At 34.5% G+C, this 14,911-nt stretch overlaps 2 protein-coding genes across 2 annotated transcripts in view; one reads left to right on the forward strand and one right to left on the reverse strand.

The window, feature by feature from the left end:
• pkp3b (plakophilin 3b) overlaps positions 1–14,911 on the forward strand; it is a 209,806-nt gene that overhangs the window by 57,600 nt on the left and 137,295 nt on the right. The window lies entirely within an intron of this gene.
• ano9b (anoctamin 9b) overlaps positions 2,528–14,911 on the reverse strand; it is a 35,753-nt gene continuing 23,369 nt past the window's right edge. The window contains exons 14-24 of the mRNA XM_022667075.2: positions 14,556–14,592; positions 14,201–14,312; positions 12,486–12,543; positions 11,675–11,772; positions 10,721–10,917; positions 9,072–9,224; positions 7,473–7,620; positions 7,284–7,391; positions 5,848–5,941; positions 5,272–5,384; positions 2,528–4,389 (exon numbers count right to left, since the gene is read on the reverse strand). Of these exons, the coding sequence (XP_022522796.2) occupies positions 4,347–4,389; positions 5,272–5,384; positions 5,848–5,941; positions 7,284–7,391; positions 7,473–7,620; positions 9,072–9,224; positions 10,721–10,917; positions 11,675–11,772; positions 12,486–12,543; positions 14,201–14,312; positions 14,556–14,592 (1,161 nt within the window). The 3' untranslated portion in view covers positions 2,528–4,346. The remainder of the gene's footprint in view (positions 4,390–5,271; positions 5,385–5,847; positions 5,942–7,283; positions 7,392–7,472; positions 7,621–9,071; positions 9,225–10,720; positions 10,918–11,674; positions 11,773–12,485; positions 12,544–14,200; positions 14,313–14,555; positions 14,593–14,911) is intronic.

Here is a 14,911-nt window from a genome sequence, read left to right on the forward strand (position 1 = left end):
AATGGTAAAAACCAGCAGCACTTGTTGACTGGAGAATTTCTGATTTATTAGCAATACAAGAATAACCAACGCGTTTCGGCGCTCAGACCTTCATCAGGGTTAAAAGACAAACGTTAATAGCATTCCAGCTTTTAAAACACACATGATTACAAAACAACCAATGAGAACACTCCAAATACTTAAGGTCACATGATCAGCCAACGAGAGGCTGAGTTTAATAACGTAAAGCACGTCGCAAATCGGCGTGTCCTCGCGCGTGACCGTCAAATAAGGTAAAGCAGCGTCATGTGCAAAACCCAAAACCACATTATGAAACCACATATTTATTTATTTTTTATTTTTTGCAAAGATTACATTATCACTTATATAAACCAAGTTTATGCAAAGTGACCACGCCAATACATTTCATTGTAGCTTACTTTATATATTTGCATGAATAATTGATGAAATGACTGTAGAAACGATAGGGACGATAGAAGGTAAGTAGCACGATAGACACTTTTCTATCGTCCCCACGATATTTATGTGGAGGACTAACATTTTGTGGTATCGCGTCTTTAATCAATGTAGAAACTGGACAAAACATTAAATAAGGAGAGGTGTGTCTAAACACTCAACTGTTTTGATATATGTAATCTGTATCCGTAAATAAATAAAAAATAATAATTGTACCTGCCTGAAAGAGTTAAGACGACATACTGTATGTGAAACTACATGGCTAAAATACTTCACGGGATTAAAGTATTATAAATAACTCAGTTATCATCTGGATTATCTTTTGCTAGGATCAGAAGATCTGAGCTGTAGGTCACTAAACTGGCTGCTAAACTGGTAAAACACAGATTCAGATTTTACTAAACTTTAATAACCCCGGTGTTATGTAAGCTGGTGTAAATCGTTTTACTCCCTTTGTTCTAATGTTCTAAAGGGAAAAGGGTTTCTACTGAGAAAGGAGCAGGGAGTCCCATAATTCAGCAGTTACCATGGAATTACAGCAGCAGGACACAAACATTTAATGGATGTGTTGGGAGGGGGAAATTGCTGTGCATGCAGAAATGCAATAACACTGACATCTTGTGGACGCTGGGGAATGAAGGGGTTGAAAGCTTAAATTTGAGGAAATCCAGTGATGGAAACCCTCTATTTTGGATCTACACTTCTGCACAGGCAGAGATATATGACAACAGATATATGGCTAAATATAAAATTATTTTATAAAGTAAAAAAATAAATAAATATAAGTTGGTTATTTATTATAATATATATATAATAAGGTAGCCCCTTTTTCAGTTTAAGGTCTGGGATTTTTAACAAAGACTTAACATCAGGGTTCATACACTTTTTAACCAATACATTTCCATGTTTTTCTCATGACTTTTCCATGCATCCTAGTCCTATGCAAAGACAAATTTTCATGACCATATGATTCTTAAAACATCAGTGCAGACATTTAGTTGGCAATAAAACCAACTAAAACTATAAACATTTTTTTTAATTAGGCCTAAAATGAATCTGATAAAAATGCTGAAACATAATTTTTAATAATAAAATGTGTCAGATCCCGAGAGCTCCATTGTGTAGAGCTAAATTACTGAATTAACTCGGAGCTGACGTATGTTATCTTAAAATAAATTTTCTTCATCAATAAACTGAAACACAAAGATTTGTAGATCATATTTCCATGACTTTTCCAAAACTTTCTGGGTATTTTTTTTCCCCGTAAAACTTATATTTATAAAACTCATGAAATAAGTGGACATTATCCAAGATTTACCCACTAAAATTTTAAATAAAAAAGTGGAGGACAGAGCTCAGTCTTGCTTTTAACACTCAACTTTTAAGAACTGACTGTTCATGAACTGAATTAAAAAATTGCCTAATATTAATACATATTAAATAATAATGTTATATTATGTTTTACCTGTTGACAGATGTCTCTGTAGAAGAAAATAATCAATATTTTTATTTATTAATCTTTACTGCTCATGTTCAGTTTATACTAATTTATATTAACTAGTTCACAGCACACTAATAGTTCATTTTAAAGTTCCAAAAATTAACTAGTTACCCCTTAAAAAAATTACTTATTCTTTTTCAAATCCTTTTTACTCTCAAAATTAATATATTATCAAATACCACACTGAATTAAAAATAATAATAATAATAATAATAATAATAATAATAATAATAATAATTATGTATGTATGTATGTATGTATGTATGTATAAAATAAAACTTTCCTAAACAATATTAAATGTTTTAAACGTGCTCTGGTCATTCTTCCAGTATCACAGTAGCAGTGATGCTATTGCTAATTATAGGTATATGTTTGAGTAAATTGAACAGTGAACAATATATATTTTCCCAGTATCATCACTTAAAATAGCATATACAAAATGATATAGGAAAATGTTGAAACTGGTAAAAATCACAAAAATACTAAAATATGAATTCTCTCAAGATGAAGAATGGTGACGAATTAAAGCATCTTAATAAAAAAAAATTAAAAAAAGGAATAGGAGAGCAGTTCACCTGTTTGCACAACCATAATTTAATAATGTCACTTAAACAAAGCAGATCTGTCCTCTCGGATGAACAATACAGTAGAATAAGACAGTTCTGGAGTAAAAGGTAAAACCAGTACATGGTAAAGTAAGTAAGTAAACCTGCACTAAGGCACATACAGCATGAGGAAGGAACAACCCAGGGAGGGCACTGGTATCTTCTTCACTGGTATCCAGTCTTATATATGGTCTGGTCTCCACTGTCACAATGAGGAGGCAATCTGCACAAGTCCTTGGAGTACTTGGAGCGCACATCTGCACTTTTTAAAGCTGATATTTGTACAGCATTGAAATCTGCACTTAATCACTATATTTAAAGTAAATTGAACGGTCAAAAAAAAAAAAAAAGCACAATATACAATTTATGTGAAAATCATACGTTTGAAGTTTGTGATAAGGTGAAATTTGCTGGTGAAAAAAATACGTTAGATAAATAAATTTGATTTAATTTCAAAACTGATAATTTTTAGATAAAATAATTTAGATGCATAAAATTAAGTCTGTTTTTAAAATCATTTAAAAGAAGGATTTTATGACAGAGGTAACATTTAATATTTTTCTTTAATTTGAAAGTAATTAAGGTATTTTTTGTTATCCATGATTTTGAACTTTGAGATGATTAATTTGCTGTTGGAAAAACGAAAACTGAATATTAAAAAAAATAGGGGTGGGCAATATTATATTGTATACAATATATCGTGACAGTGTTTTAGTTTGCAGTTTTTAAATGCATGCACTAAATATTCTGCAATATTTTTTGTTGCATTATATTATTTTATGCTATATTATTTATTTTCCCACATTATGATTATTCTGTTATACTATTATACTATATTCCTGAAATGAATGAATTATTTTAGTTTTCCTATATCGCCAAGTATATCACTATCGCAAAAATACCCTGAAATATCATGATATTATTTTAGAGCCATATCGCCCACCCCTACATTCTTCCTTTTTTAGATCCATTAATATCCATCAAATGTTTTACCTCTTGTCTAAATTCTTATTTCTGAACATTTTGAAGTTATACATGGGTGTGTAGTCTCTCTATACATTGTAAATTTAAAAATAACGTTTTAAACAGTTTTAAGCTCCTTTTCTTTTGTGTAGGCAATGACAAAAGCCAAAAGCATCTGCATTTACTTACAGTGAAGAAATACACTGACATATTTCCATATATAATACAAATAAAAGGCACAAAAACAACCAGTAAGGTAAAATATTTAAAGAGAAAGGGACTGATATGCTTGGAAGTAATAAAGAATGGCTTTAGAATGAGGTTTAGCAGGAAGCTGTGGTAATATTTCCCATATATAAAACACATTCACAAGTTATAGCTGTGCACAAAGCAGCCACATAAGCTCTTACTGCTCCCTGTGAAACCCCACTTTATATCACTTTTTAAAGCACAGTTCCTATTTATTTGCTGGATTTGATATATTGGAAAAAATACAAACATTTTTTACAGGTCACATTTTGTGTTTTATTCTCCCCAATATATAAAATCCAACAAACAGTATATGTGCATTAAAATATATACCAGCAGTATTAAACAGTTTAAATAAAGATATCTTAAAAGGTTTTCCATTTAAACCAGACTGAATATGCAAAACAAAACAATGTACAATATAAACATAAGATAATATATATGGCAACGAGGTTCCGACCTCCAGTGGAGCTGGAAGTAATGGCTTAAACGGTTTAAATCCAGTCTCTGTGCAGCTTTAGTCCTTTCAGACACCCAGTTCAAGAAGAGCCGTCAAATTAGTCCTTCAATCGTTAAACATCCGTAGAGCGATTATCATATTTCTGACTCAACTCCCTAACAACAGAGAGAGAGAACAAATCATCCACTTACTGTCAGAAAAAAAGAGAGGAGAGAGGGAGGAAAAAATAGGGGAGAGAGAAAAGGGAGGAAGAAAAGTAGGAGGGAGGAACGGAGAAAAAAAGGAAGCTAGGGAATTAAATAAAATAAAGAAAAAGGGAAGATAGGATGGAGAGAGGTAGGAAATAGGGGAGAAGAGAGGGAGGAAAAAGGCAGGAAGGAGAGAGGGAGGAAGGGAAGGAGGGAGAGGGAAGGAGGAAAGGAGAGAAGAAGGGAAGGAAGGAGAAAAGGAAGGAAGAAGGGAGAGAGAGAAGAGGGATGGAGAAAAGGAAGGAAGAAGGGAGAGAGGGAAGAGGGATGGAGGAAGGGAGGTAAGGAAAAGGGATGGAGGGAGGGAGAGAGGCAAGGGGAATGGAGGGAGGGAGGGATGTAAGGAAGAGGGAGAGAGGGATGGATGTAAGGAAGAGGGAGGTAGGGAGGAATGTAAGAAAGAGGGAGGGAGGGAGGGGGGTGAAAATGTGAAAGATTGAGGCAAGGGAGAAAGAAAGGTAGGAGAGAGGGAGAAAGGAAGAAAGGAAGCTAAGGAATTAAAGACAGTAAAGAAAAAAGAAGGGAGGTATGCAAGCAGGGAAAGAGGGAATGAATGGAAGGAAAGAAAGGGGGGCTGGAGAGATGGATGGAGGACAGGCAAGTGAGGGTATAAATAAAAACAGAAGGGAGAAAGGAAGCAATGAATGAAAGGAAAGAAGTAAGTAAGGTAGAGAAGGGAAAGAAGAAAGGAAAGGAGGTAGCAATAAAGAAAGACATGAAGAGAGAGGAAAAGAAGAAAAAGGAAGCCTAGATGAAATAAAATATAATAACTGTATTAAAGTTACTCACCACAGTTCATCTTTGAGTCGGAACAGTTTGTCGCTGAGTCGGCTGTTCTTCACTTGTAACGGATTATCCGGCACAAACCAGGCAACTATAAACTTACAGATCACCACCACGTGCTGCAGAGACAGAGCAGAACATCCTTTACAGTGTGAAGAATAAATACTTCAGTCAGTGCGGCCATGAAGCCATTTATACCATTTCATTACAGACTTCTACTGTCATTCATTAACAGCAGTCATTAGCATTGCCTAGTGTATCTTTAAACCACTGAACCTGCTACGTTAATTTAATCATTCGATTGAAGTTGTCATTACTCTACACTGAACATTTTTTTTTAAAACGTCTAACTTAAACTTGTAATTGGCTTATTTAAAATGTAATTTACTAGTTGTAGACTATATTTTAGTTTTAATATACTCACTCACAATGACTCACTTTATGTAAAAGGTTATAAAACAGCAAAGAAATGAAAAACGAAAGAAGAGAGGTTCTTAATGAACTGCTTGCTTACATTAAAGATTAAAAAAGAAAAAAAGGAAATGACCCAATGCCTGTGGTTTTAATGCCTGTATGACGTACCTCAAACAAGATAACGAAGGCAAACCGTGCGGCGAGTATGAGCCAGTACTGCGAGGTGAAACTGTGGTCATTCTCATTGCGGTAGTCCTTGTAACTGCAGAGTGACAAAATAATTATCTTGTATGTATACATCATGTAATTGTTCATGAAAAATCATTTTAAAATGTTTCTAATATGTTTTCTCCTGTTTTTTTTGCAATGGATAAAAATCACAATTTCCATTTCCCAACTGTAGGGGGAGCCCATGTAGGAAATTCCTATTCTTGCTTCATAAGTTCCAATTTCTCTTAATAATTAAAAATCAAGAGGCTTTATTAGCTTTTCTCATTCTATAAGAACAGAGAACCCGTTGTAAGACATATCCATTGTTATCTACACAGACATGCCAGAAGTCATGGGACAGCCGTAGATAAACTGATCAGAAGGTGTTACCTTAGTGGATGACACCTGTGTAAGATGTGCTCATGGCAAGATGACTAGGTTCTTTATGAATAAGACCCAAAAGGGGAGTTTCTGAAGTTTTGCTGTTTTTTTTAACATTGTTAAAAAGGAAAAGAGAAAATGAAGAAAGAGACCAGAAAAAGGAAATGAAGTAAGTTAGAAGAACAGGAAAGAGGAAGGAAATAAGGGAAAAGGAAGTGAGAGAGGGAGGAGAGAATGGGGAAAGGAAATAAGGAAGTTAAAAGGACAGGACAAAGGAAGGAGAGAATGAGGAAAGAAAATGAAGTAAAGGAGAGAGAAAGGAACGAGTGAAGGGAGGAAGGAAACAGGAATGCAGCAAACCTTACAAGCGTATCCTACATGGACATAATACTAGTGGAAAGAAAGAAGGAAGGCGAAAAAGTGGAGTAGAAGACAGGTGTGAAGGACAGGTAAGTGAGGGGATAAAGAAAGAAAGAGAAGGAAAGGAAGTAAGACAGGTAAAATAGAAAGGAGGGAAAAAAGGGTAGGATGAAGGAAAGAAAGGACAGAATGAAGGAAAGAAAGAATATAGAGGAGGGAGGCAAGGAAGGAAGGAAATGGGAATGGAGTGAGAGAGGAAGGAAAAAAAGAAAGGTTGCAGGAAACCAAATTAGGCATATCCCACAGGCTAGTGCAGCATCATTTAGCTTCCATGTGACATGCCACAAGTCATGGTACACTATACTAGTCCAGTGTACTGTCTGCAACAGTCACCCAAAAAAACAATTTAACATTCATATAGCTATATAAAAAACAAACAAAAATATATAGCTATTAAAATATACAAGAGGTAAGTTTTTCTTTAAAATACCTATAAACCAAATGCTAACCTAAATTAATAATATATTTCATTAATATAAATGAATACATCTTACGTGGTGGCATGCTGAGAGCTATAAACTTTTCTATAGGAAAATACGACATTTCATACATTTAATATAATATTAATCTTAACATCTCACACAGAAACTCACCTGCAATACGTGTTATTGAGCATCTGATCAAAGGTGAAGTCCTGTCTAACTTTTTGGTCGGACGTGTATGCAGTGGTGAGAGTGTAGCCAATATATCCCGACATACACCTGATATAAACACAGGCAAGATAAAGCTTTATGTATTTAATGACTTATTATAAACAAATGAGTAAGTGAACGGATACTGACTGTATATCTGTGGCTGTTCCATTGGCACAGGGTCCGTAACGGTACCGATAAACCAGACGAGGAACAAATTCCGATGAAATGCCGATCACTAGCCCGTTAGCAATGACTGCCATCACCCCAATCGCCTCCAATACTTTAGTCCAGACACCTGCGTACAACATACACACATATACTTTACAACTAGGACAAAACTATGCATCACCACTTTGTAGTTTTCTACTGCTGACATAATATAAATCTAGAAGTTGAATTTAATGATAAATGAATCAGTAAATATGGTTAAAATGACTGCTTTTTACAACTGAGACCTTTTTTTTTGTTCAACTGAAAGCTAAGGTGGTTTTGGAGATCAATCAGCCGAGTATTTACAGTTTAAAACGGTTTAAAAAACATTTAATAAAAAAAATAAAATAATAAGGAACAAAAAACTACAAAATAATAAAATAAATACAATTTTTTTAATCAGCATTTAATATAAATGAATAAAATATGTACGTAAAATGGACATAAATAGAAAATTTTATATGAGGTATATGAGGTTTTTGCATGACAGTATTTATATTATGCGATACTCAGCAAAAATAAGTACATCCCTCACATTTCTGCAAATATTTCATTATTTATTTTCATGTGAAGAATACTACAGAAATGAAATTTGGATATAACTTCAGGTTCTTCAGGGTATATAGCAATTAGGGCTGCAACGATTAGTCGATATAATCAACAATGTCGATTTTTTTTAATTTGTCGACTACAAATTTCATGGTTGACTGACCGGTAATTTGTAACTGTACCACATTACACAAGTAATGTGTTTACAAGTAAAGTAAATGGCTTCTAAATCTTAATGTTAAGCTGTTTCTAATTTTTTTTTTTTTATAATTTTATAAAATTATATACTCCCCCTATCACTAGCAATGCCCCAACACAACAGGAGGGTGAAGACTAACACGTGCTTCCTCTGATACATGTGAAGTCATCCACCCCTTCTTTTTGAGCTGCTGCTGATGCAGCATTGCCAAGAAGCATCACAGCGCACTTGGAGGAAAGCACAGCGGCTCGGCTCCGGTACATCAGCTCACAGAAGCCCTGTGATGCAGACATCATCCTAGGAGTGATGTGGGGAGAGAGCGCCATCTACCCACCCGGAGGGAGCAGGGCCAATTGTGCTCCCTCTGAGCGCCGGCAGCTTGATGTCAAAGCTGCAAGAGCGGGGGTTCAAACCAGTGACTTCCCGCTCATAGTGGCAGCGCTTTAGAACCCTGGACCACTCGACGCCCCGTTTCTATTGTTTTTAAAGCTGGAGTACATGGCAGAAATAAATCGCTGATCGCTGACTAATCGGAAAAAATTATCAGCTTAGTTGACTAACAAAATAATCATTAGTTGCAGCTTTAGTAGCAATATAAATTTATTAATATCTAAATTACTGTTAAACATTATTGCTTTTTAATTAATAATTCAGCACATGTTCCTGTACAGCTTTAGTATAGTCAATATTAAATTTACAATGTAAAAAAGCATCATAAAAAGATAGAAATTACATTAAATGAGAAACTTTTGACTGGTACTGTATCTTTTACTGCCATCTTGGCTTACCAATATCGTTGGTTTTCTTTGGCACTATCCGCCGCTCCAGACGCAGCATCTTGATGGCATCTAGTCGGATCTCAAATATGTTGTTAATGAAAGCCAATAATGGAGCCAGGGGAAAAGCTGCCACGAAGATGGTGGTGAAACTGAACTGAATCACTGCAGAGAGGAGAGAGAGCATCATCAGTGCAAATCAGAGTCTAATAGTCTAATAGAACATTGAATATGTGGTATATTTTTTTTAGTGAGTATGTGTATGTAAGATATAGGATTTTTACAGAAATAAACATAGGATTTCTAATCAGTTATAATATACACAGATCAAACGTAACATTATGACGTCCTCCTTGTTTCAGTGACATTTTGAAGTTGTTTAATAATTACACACTGTAGTTCTGTATCTGTTTATCAGTATACTTTATTACTATCCTTCTTTCACCCAGTTCTTAAATATTCAGGACCCCACAGATATAAAGATGGTGGGTCGTTATTCTCTTCTTCATGGTTGTGGTGTGCAGCAGTCTCACGGCTGGTGTGAAATTAACTTGGGTTGTAGTAAAACATGATAACGAGTACAAACATTTGCCGAATAGCCTACCTCAATTTACCCCCAGGCATTCCAAAATACAGGGTTTTAGCCGATGTTCCAGTTTTTGCTGAAAATGCCTCCATAATATGCATGCATTTCCATTTCCAATCAATTTTGCAATCTCTTCCCCTATGCTACCTATATGTTTGTGCTAATACGTCGACTTAAATAAAATAAAAAAAATAAATAAATCTACCTGTACCACTTTTAAAAGTTCTCAGTGCCTAATTTTAAAGTGTATAGTTTTATTTAATCATAATTACTTTTTTTAATGTTTTATATTTTGATTATGTTCTTAGTTCATTATTATTTATTTATCTCATCATACTTATAATTTTACTTTATTTTTATTTTTTTATTTCTTTTAATTTTAACCTTTTTTATATTTTATAAATGCTTTACTTTTTGTGTGTCAATTTGTTTTTAAGATATTTTAGAATTTTCGTTTTTTTTTTTTACATATATATTTTATTCATATATATTAAATGTTGATTTAAAAATTAGTTTTTAATTTATTTAATTTATATACATTTTTTTTTTTTTTTTACTTTTTTCCATTGTTTTTTTCTTTTTTTTTTATCCCTTTTGTATTGTAAATGCTGGGCAACATTGTATATGATTGTCACCCTCAATGTATTTCCGAGTGATAATAAAGGTTGAATGATTGATTGATTTAATGTCAGGGCCTCGGAATTCTACAAGTGAAGTGTGGAGCTGCTTAAAGTTTTTCAATGGTGTTAAAACAGTGATTTATTTGCATGGGTAATGCTATGTCCCCATCACTAGCATTGTAAGGCTGTTGGGAGCATCGGCTAAAAGCTCTATATTTCAGAATGTTGGGGGAGTATGGAGGTGGGCAATTAGACAAAAGTTAGTACTAGTTATCATATTTCACTACAAAACAAATACAGTTTATATTAGATTTCTCCTTTAAGCAGTTAAGTCACAATATTATGACCACTTCCTGGTTAAGAAGGTGAATATCAGATTTGACCTTTAAACAGCACATAACTGAAAGGGAGAAAAATGCTTAATAATAAATTGTTATTCTTTTAAAAGGACCCACCCATTTCTAAGAACTCATTAAACAGGCTGAAGGCATTGACAGTGTTGAGATGGTAGTTCTTCAGCCAATCACGGAGGTTGCAGATGTCACATGGCTCAATGTCAGCTCCGCCTTCTCGACATGCCTTCCGGTAGCAGTTCCCACACTTCCTGAGCTGCTTTCTGAACACTGTCCTCTTCAGACAGAGCTTCAGCCAACTATTAAAAATGATAGACAACTAAGTTAAAACTGATCAGAACAAAAAAAAAAAAAATACAGCCAAGAAGCATTAATGACCAATTCCTACTTATTTGTATAATTTGTAAAAATGCTTCTGGCATTAAGGATGCACAGAAATGAACATTTTATACATATACATACACACATGCAAATATATGTACACATGCATACATACATAGAAACCAGGGGATAGAATTCTCCAGTATTAAATACAGCCAGGTGCAGTCAGGTGTTAATGTAGTTTAGCCACTTTCCTTAATTATTTTTAATTTTAATTTTTTTTATTTTAATCTCAAGACAAAGCTAGGGGATTACATCCAAGATCTCATTATTGAGTAATGTTCTAATCCATATTATGGCAATAACTACTCAACTAAGTAAAGGAAAAAAATGCTTGATAGACCATCAGAAGTGTCATGATGAAACTGGCACTCATCAGGACCACCCCAGAAATGGAAGAGCATGAGTTCCCTCTGTTGTACAGGATAAACTCAGAGTTACCAGCCTCAGAAACCACAAGTTATTTTGATTTGTTTAATGCTTAAGTTACTACATGATTCTTTATGTGTTCCTTTACAGTCTGGGTGACTTAACTGTTCATTTACAATGTAGTAAAAAAACAAAAAACAAAAAAAAAACCTTTTTTTTTTTTTGCCTTTTTCTGTGTGAATATCTTAGGAAATAATTTTTTTTTTTTTTTTTACAAGCACATTAATAGTGAAATACTGAACTTACGGCCCAGCGAACTCAAATATGTTGCTGATGGTTTGTTTGAGGACCAGAATGATGGCCATTTGGATGAAGAGATCAGTAAGGCAGCCACTGGGATGACACTGAAACACAACAGAAACAGATAAATAAAAATCAGTGCTGAATAAAAGGGCAGTGCAAAGAACCAATCTCTGTTGCTCCTGAAATAGGTAATGTGGGGTTTAATCTATAAGAGCCCAGATAAACTTCTGAATATTCAAAATTATATTTAGAAATTCAGTAAAAAGCTTTTCTTTTGGTTATTTGAGGAATATTAAATCTTAAATTCAGTCTTAATTTAGAATTTAAATTTAGTAAGAAAATTTTGTATTTTTTTCCTCAAAATAAGCTTATGTCTCAAACTACATGCAGCACCAGTCCTTATATATTAGCCTTGGTTCCTCCCAAGGTTTTTTTTTCCTTACCTATGTTGGTTAACAGGGATTCTGTATTCCATTTTCAATGTTTTGTCTGATTCTCTGTCCTGATGCCACATTTCTGTAAAGCTGCTTTGCAACAACATCAGTTGTAAAAAGAGCTAGATGAATACATTTTATTTTATATTAATTTTAATTGAAATTTGATTTAATTTAATTGTGTTCATGATGATTCCAGTGCCATTTGCTGCTTTGAGTTTTTATGTACAAAAAATCAACACTAATTTAATTGTTCAAATGGAATTCTTCTGTGTGAAAGCAAACAAGCAAAAAGTGTTTTTTTAATGGGTGCAAAACCCTTAAAGCTTGTAAAATAATGAATGACACTTAATACTCTGTATATAATATAATAATCTTACCTCTTCCAGTCTCCAGTTCCCTGCTATCCGCACATAGTTTCCTGGGTAGCCATTAATCCTGTTAAAAGAAGAAGTGGTCACTTAGCAAAGTTTTTTACACAGACAACAGAGAAATAATGTGTTGATTATATAACTGATTATATAAATATTTGTAACAATTAGGTGCATGTTATTTTATTTTGGTAAGCTAAGCTTTTAGCTCTTAAGATCCTAAACTTTTGAAGGTACATTTTGTTCATATCATCATCTCTTTGGTGCCTTTATTTTCTTAGATGGTCTGACATTTGCATCCAGAAATTGCTGATATTTTATTCGATCCACTTTTCTCTCCACTCCTGCAATATTACCAATGCCACTGGCAGCAGCACAAATCCAAAACATGACTCCAACATGATCCACCCCTGTGCTTCACACAGTCCACAGCACTCGTCTTCACAACTCATCTGGCTTCTCTAGACGTAAAGATGCAAAGTCAAGTGGCTGTGCAAAGCAATGCTGCACAGCGGAACGGTGCACCATCTCCTTGACTCTGAGCTTTTATGCAGGCCCTTTGCAGTCACACAGGAGTTGCCAATATATTAGATATTTTCTTACAGAGCTTTCCTGGCCTTCCAGACTTAATCTTGACTTCCACAGTTCCCCTGAACTGCCATTTTTAATGAAAAGTCTGCACTGTAGAAACAGTAATGCTTTACCCTACCTCAGTAAGCATTATTTACGCTGCATTTAATCTGTTCGATCACATCAATGCACAGTGATATATTCTATTAATTTTTAAGTAATCAAACAGCCATGCGGGTTCGGCGCATCGAGTCTGGGGGACGCAATGCGATGTGATGAAAAGGAATCGCTCAAACATGATATATCCAATCAGAGAGCAGGTATTTGCCTAATTCGTGTTCTCAGCGCAATGTATGAAAACATTTTAGTTCCGCTTTCAAGCGTTCTAGAGAAGAATGGCAGAAAAGCTAATCATTGCAGTTTCAGGCTTCCCTGTCCTTTATCTCTGCTGATTTACAAGGACTCTGATCAGCGTAATACAGTGTGGAAAAAGGGTGCTGAGATTGTTGGGGTCTCTGGTGGGTTTTGAAATCATTAAATATATAATTTATTTGGAAAAGTTTGCTTTTGTTCAATAAATCGAACATTTATTCATAAATTTACATTTATATTTATTCGTTTTATAAGAATAAAAATAAAGCTTGTATAAAACCCATTTCCCATTGATTAAAACGATTTCATTGGACAACGCAGGGAGCGCCTTTGCAACAACCACATGCAACCAGTTGGAGGGTGAGGGCAGTGTGTTAATGTGCATCGACCTATCGGATCAGTGTTAAAGCAGCATTACTTTTGTTTTTAGATCTGTAGAGAGTTGTTTAGGATTTATCGAACATGTTTGTTAACACAAGGTTTGAGGAAAACCTCAGATCTGATTTAATAGTTAAGGGTCCAAGAACTTTGCAAAGCTCAACACTGATGACTACACAATATATGATTAGCTCGATTAACTCAAAATAATCCTACAGTTTATTTTTTAAAATTGTGCAAGAGAACAGAAGGCAAATTTGAGATTTGATCCAATACCTAAAAATCCAGAGCCAAGTCGATTCCTCATAAGGTCAGAGATTTACACTGCTGCACATACAGTTACAGGAAACAGGTCCAACACTGAGTAACCTGAGAGCGTCTGTGTGAAATAAGACACTGCTTACCTGCCCAGAAAGAACGCCACATAGATAAGCGAGGAAAAGAGAGTGAAGAACTGGAAGGTGAACATCTTCACTGTAAAGCTCCTCTCTGTTGCCGCAAAGGAGCGAGTCTTTTCTGCAGAACCAGAGAATACCGTGGTAAACTGAGAACACGTACTGGATAATTATAAAGTTATTCAAGATATTCAACAGAAGGTCACTGTTGCACAATTATCCAACCTAGTTATCCAGCAAACCTGCTCATCTGCTACCTGAGAACTGGCAAAGACTATAAACAGCATTCCACTGAATTAAACAAGACAGAAGCTGTAGATTATTAGTGTAATGCATCAGTAGTTCCTTCAACCTTTCTACATACCGATTGAACACAGTTTGAAGGCCACAAATCTGTTCACCTGCAAAGAATGAGACAATAATTACAGAGAAGCAGACACAGCAGATCAAAATCATCAATCAAATTTATTAATCTCCAGTGATCTAGGCTTATAGGCAAGTTGTAAGTACATCTAAACCACGTTTACACTGCAAAAAACTAAATATAAGTAAATAAAAAGATCCTATTTTAAGGCAATAAATATGATTTATTTTCTAAAAAAAAATTTTCATACTAAACAATGTAGGTAGGGCTGCAACAACTAATAGATTAAAATGGATTGTGAAAAAAATCTTGGCAACTAATTTAATTATCAATTAATTGGGTCTATGTTATATACA

Source organism: Astyanax mexicanus, chromosome 23, assembly GCF_023375975.1.
Source record: "Astyanax mexicanus isolate ESR-SI-001 chromosome 23, AstMex3_surface, whole genome shotgun sequence".
In the NCBI taxonomy this organism is placed as follows: Eukaryota; Metazoa; Chordata; class Actinopteri; order Characiformes; family Acestrorhamphidae; genus Astyanax; species Astyanax mexicanus.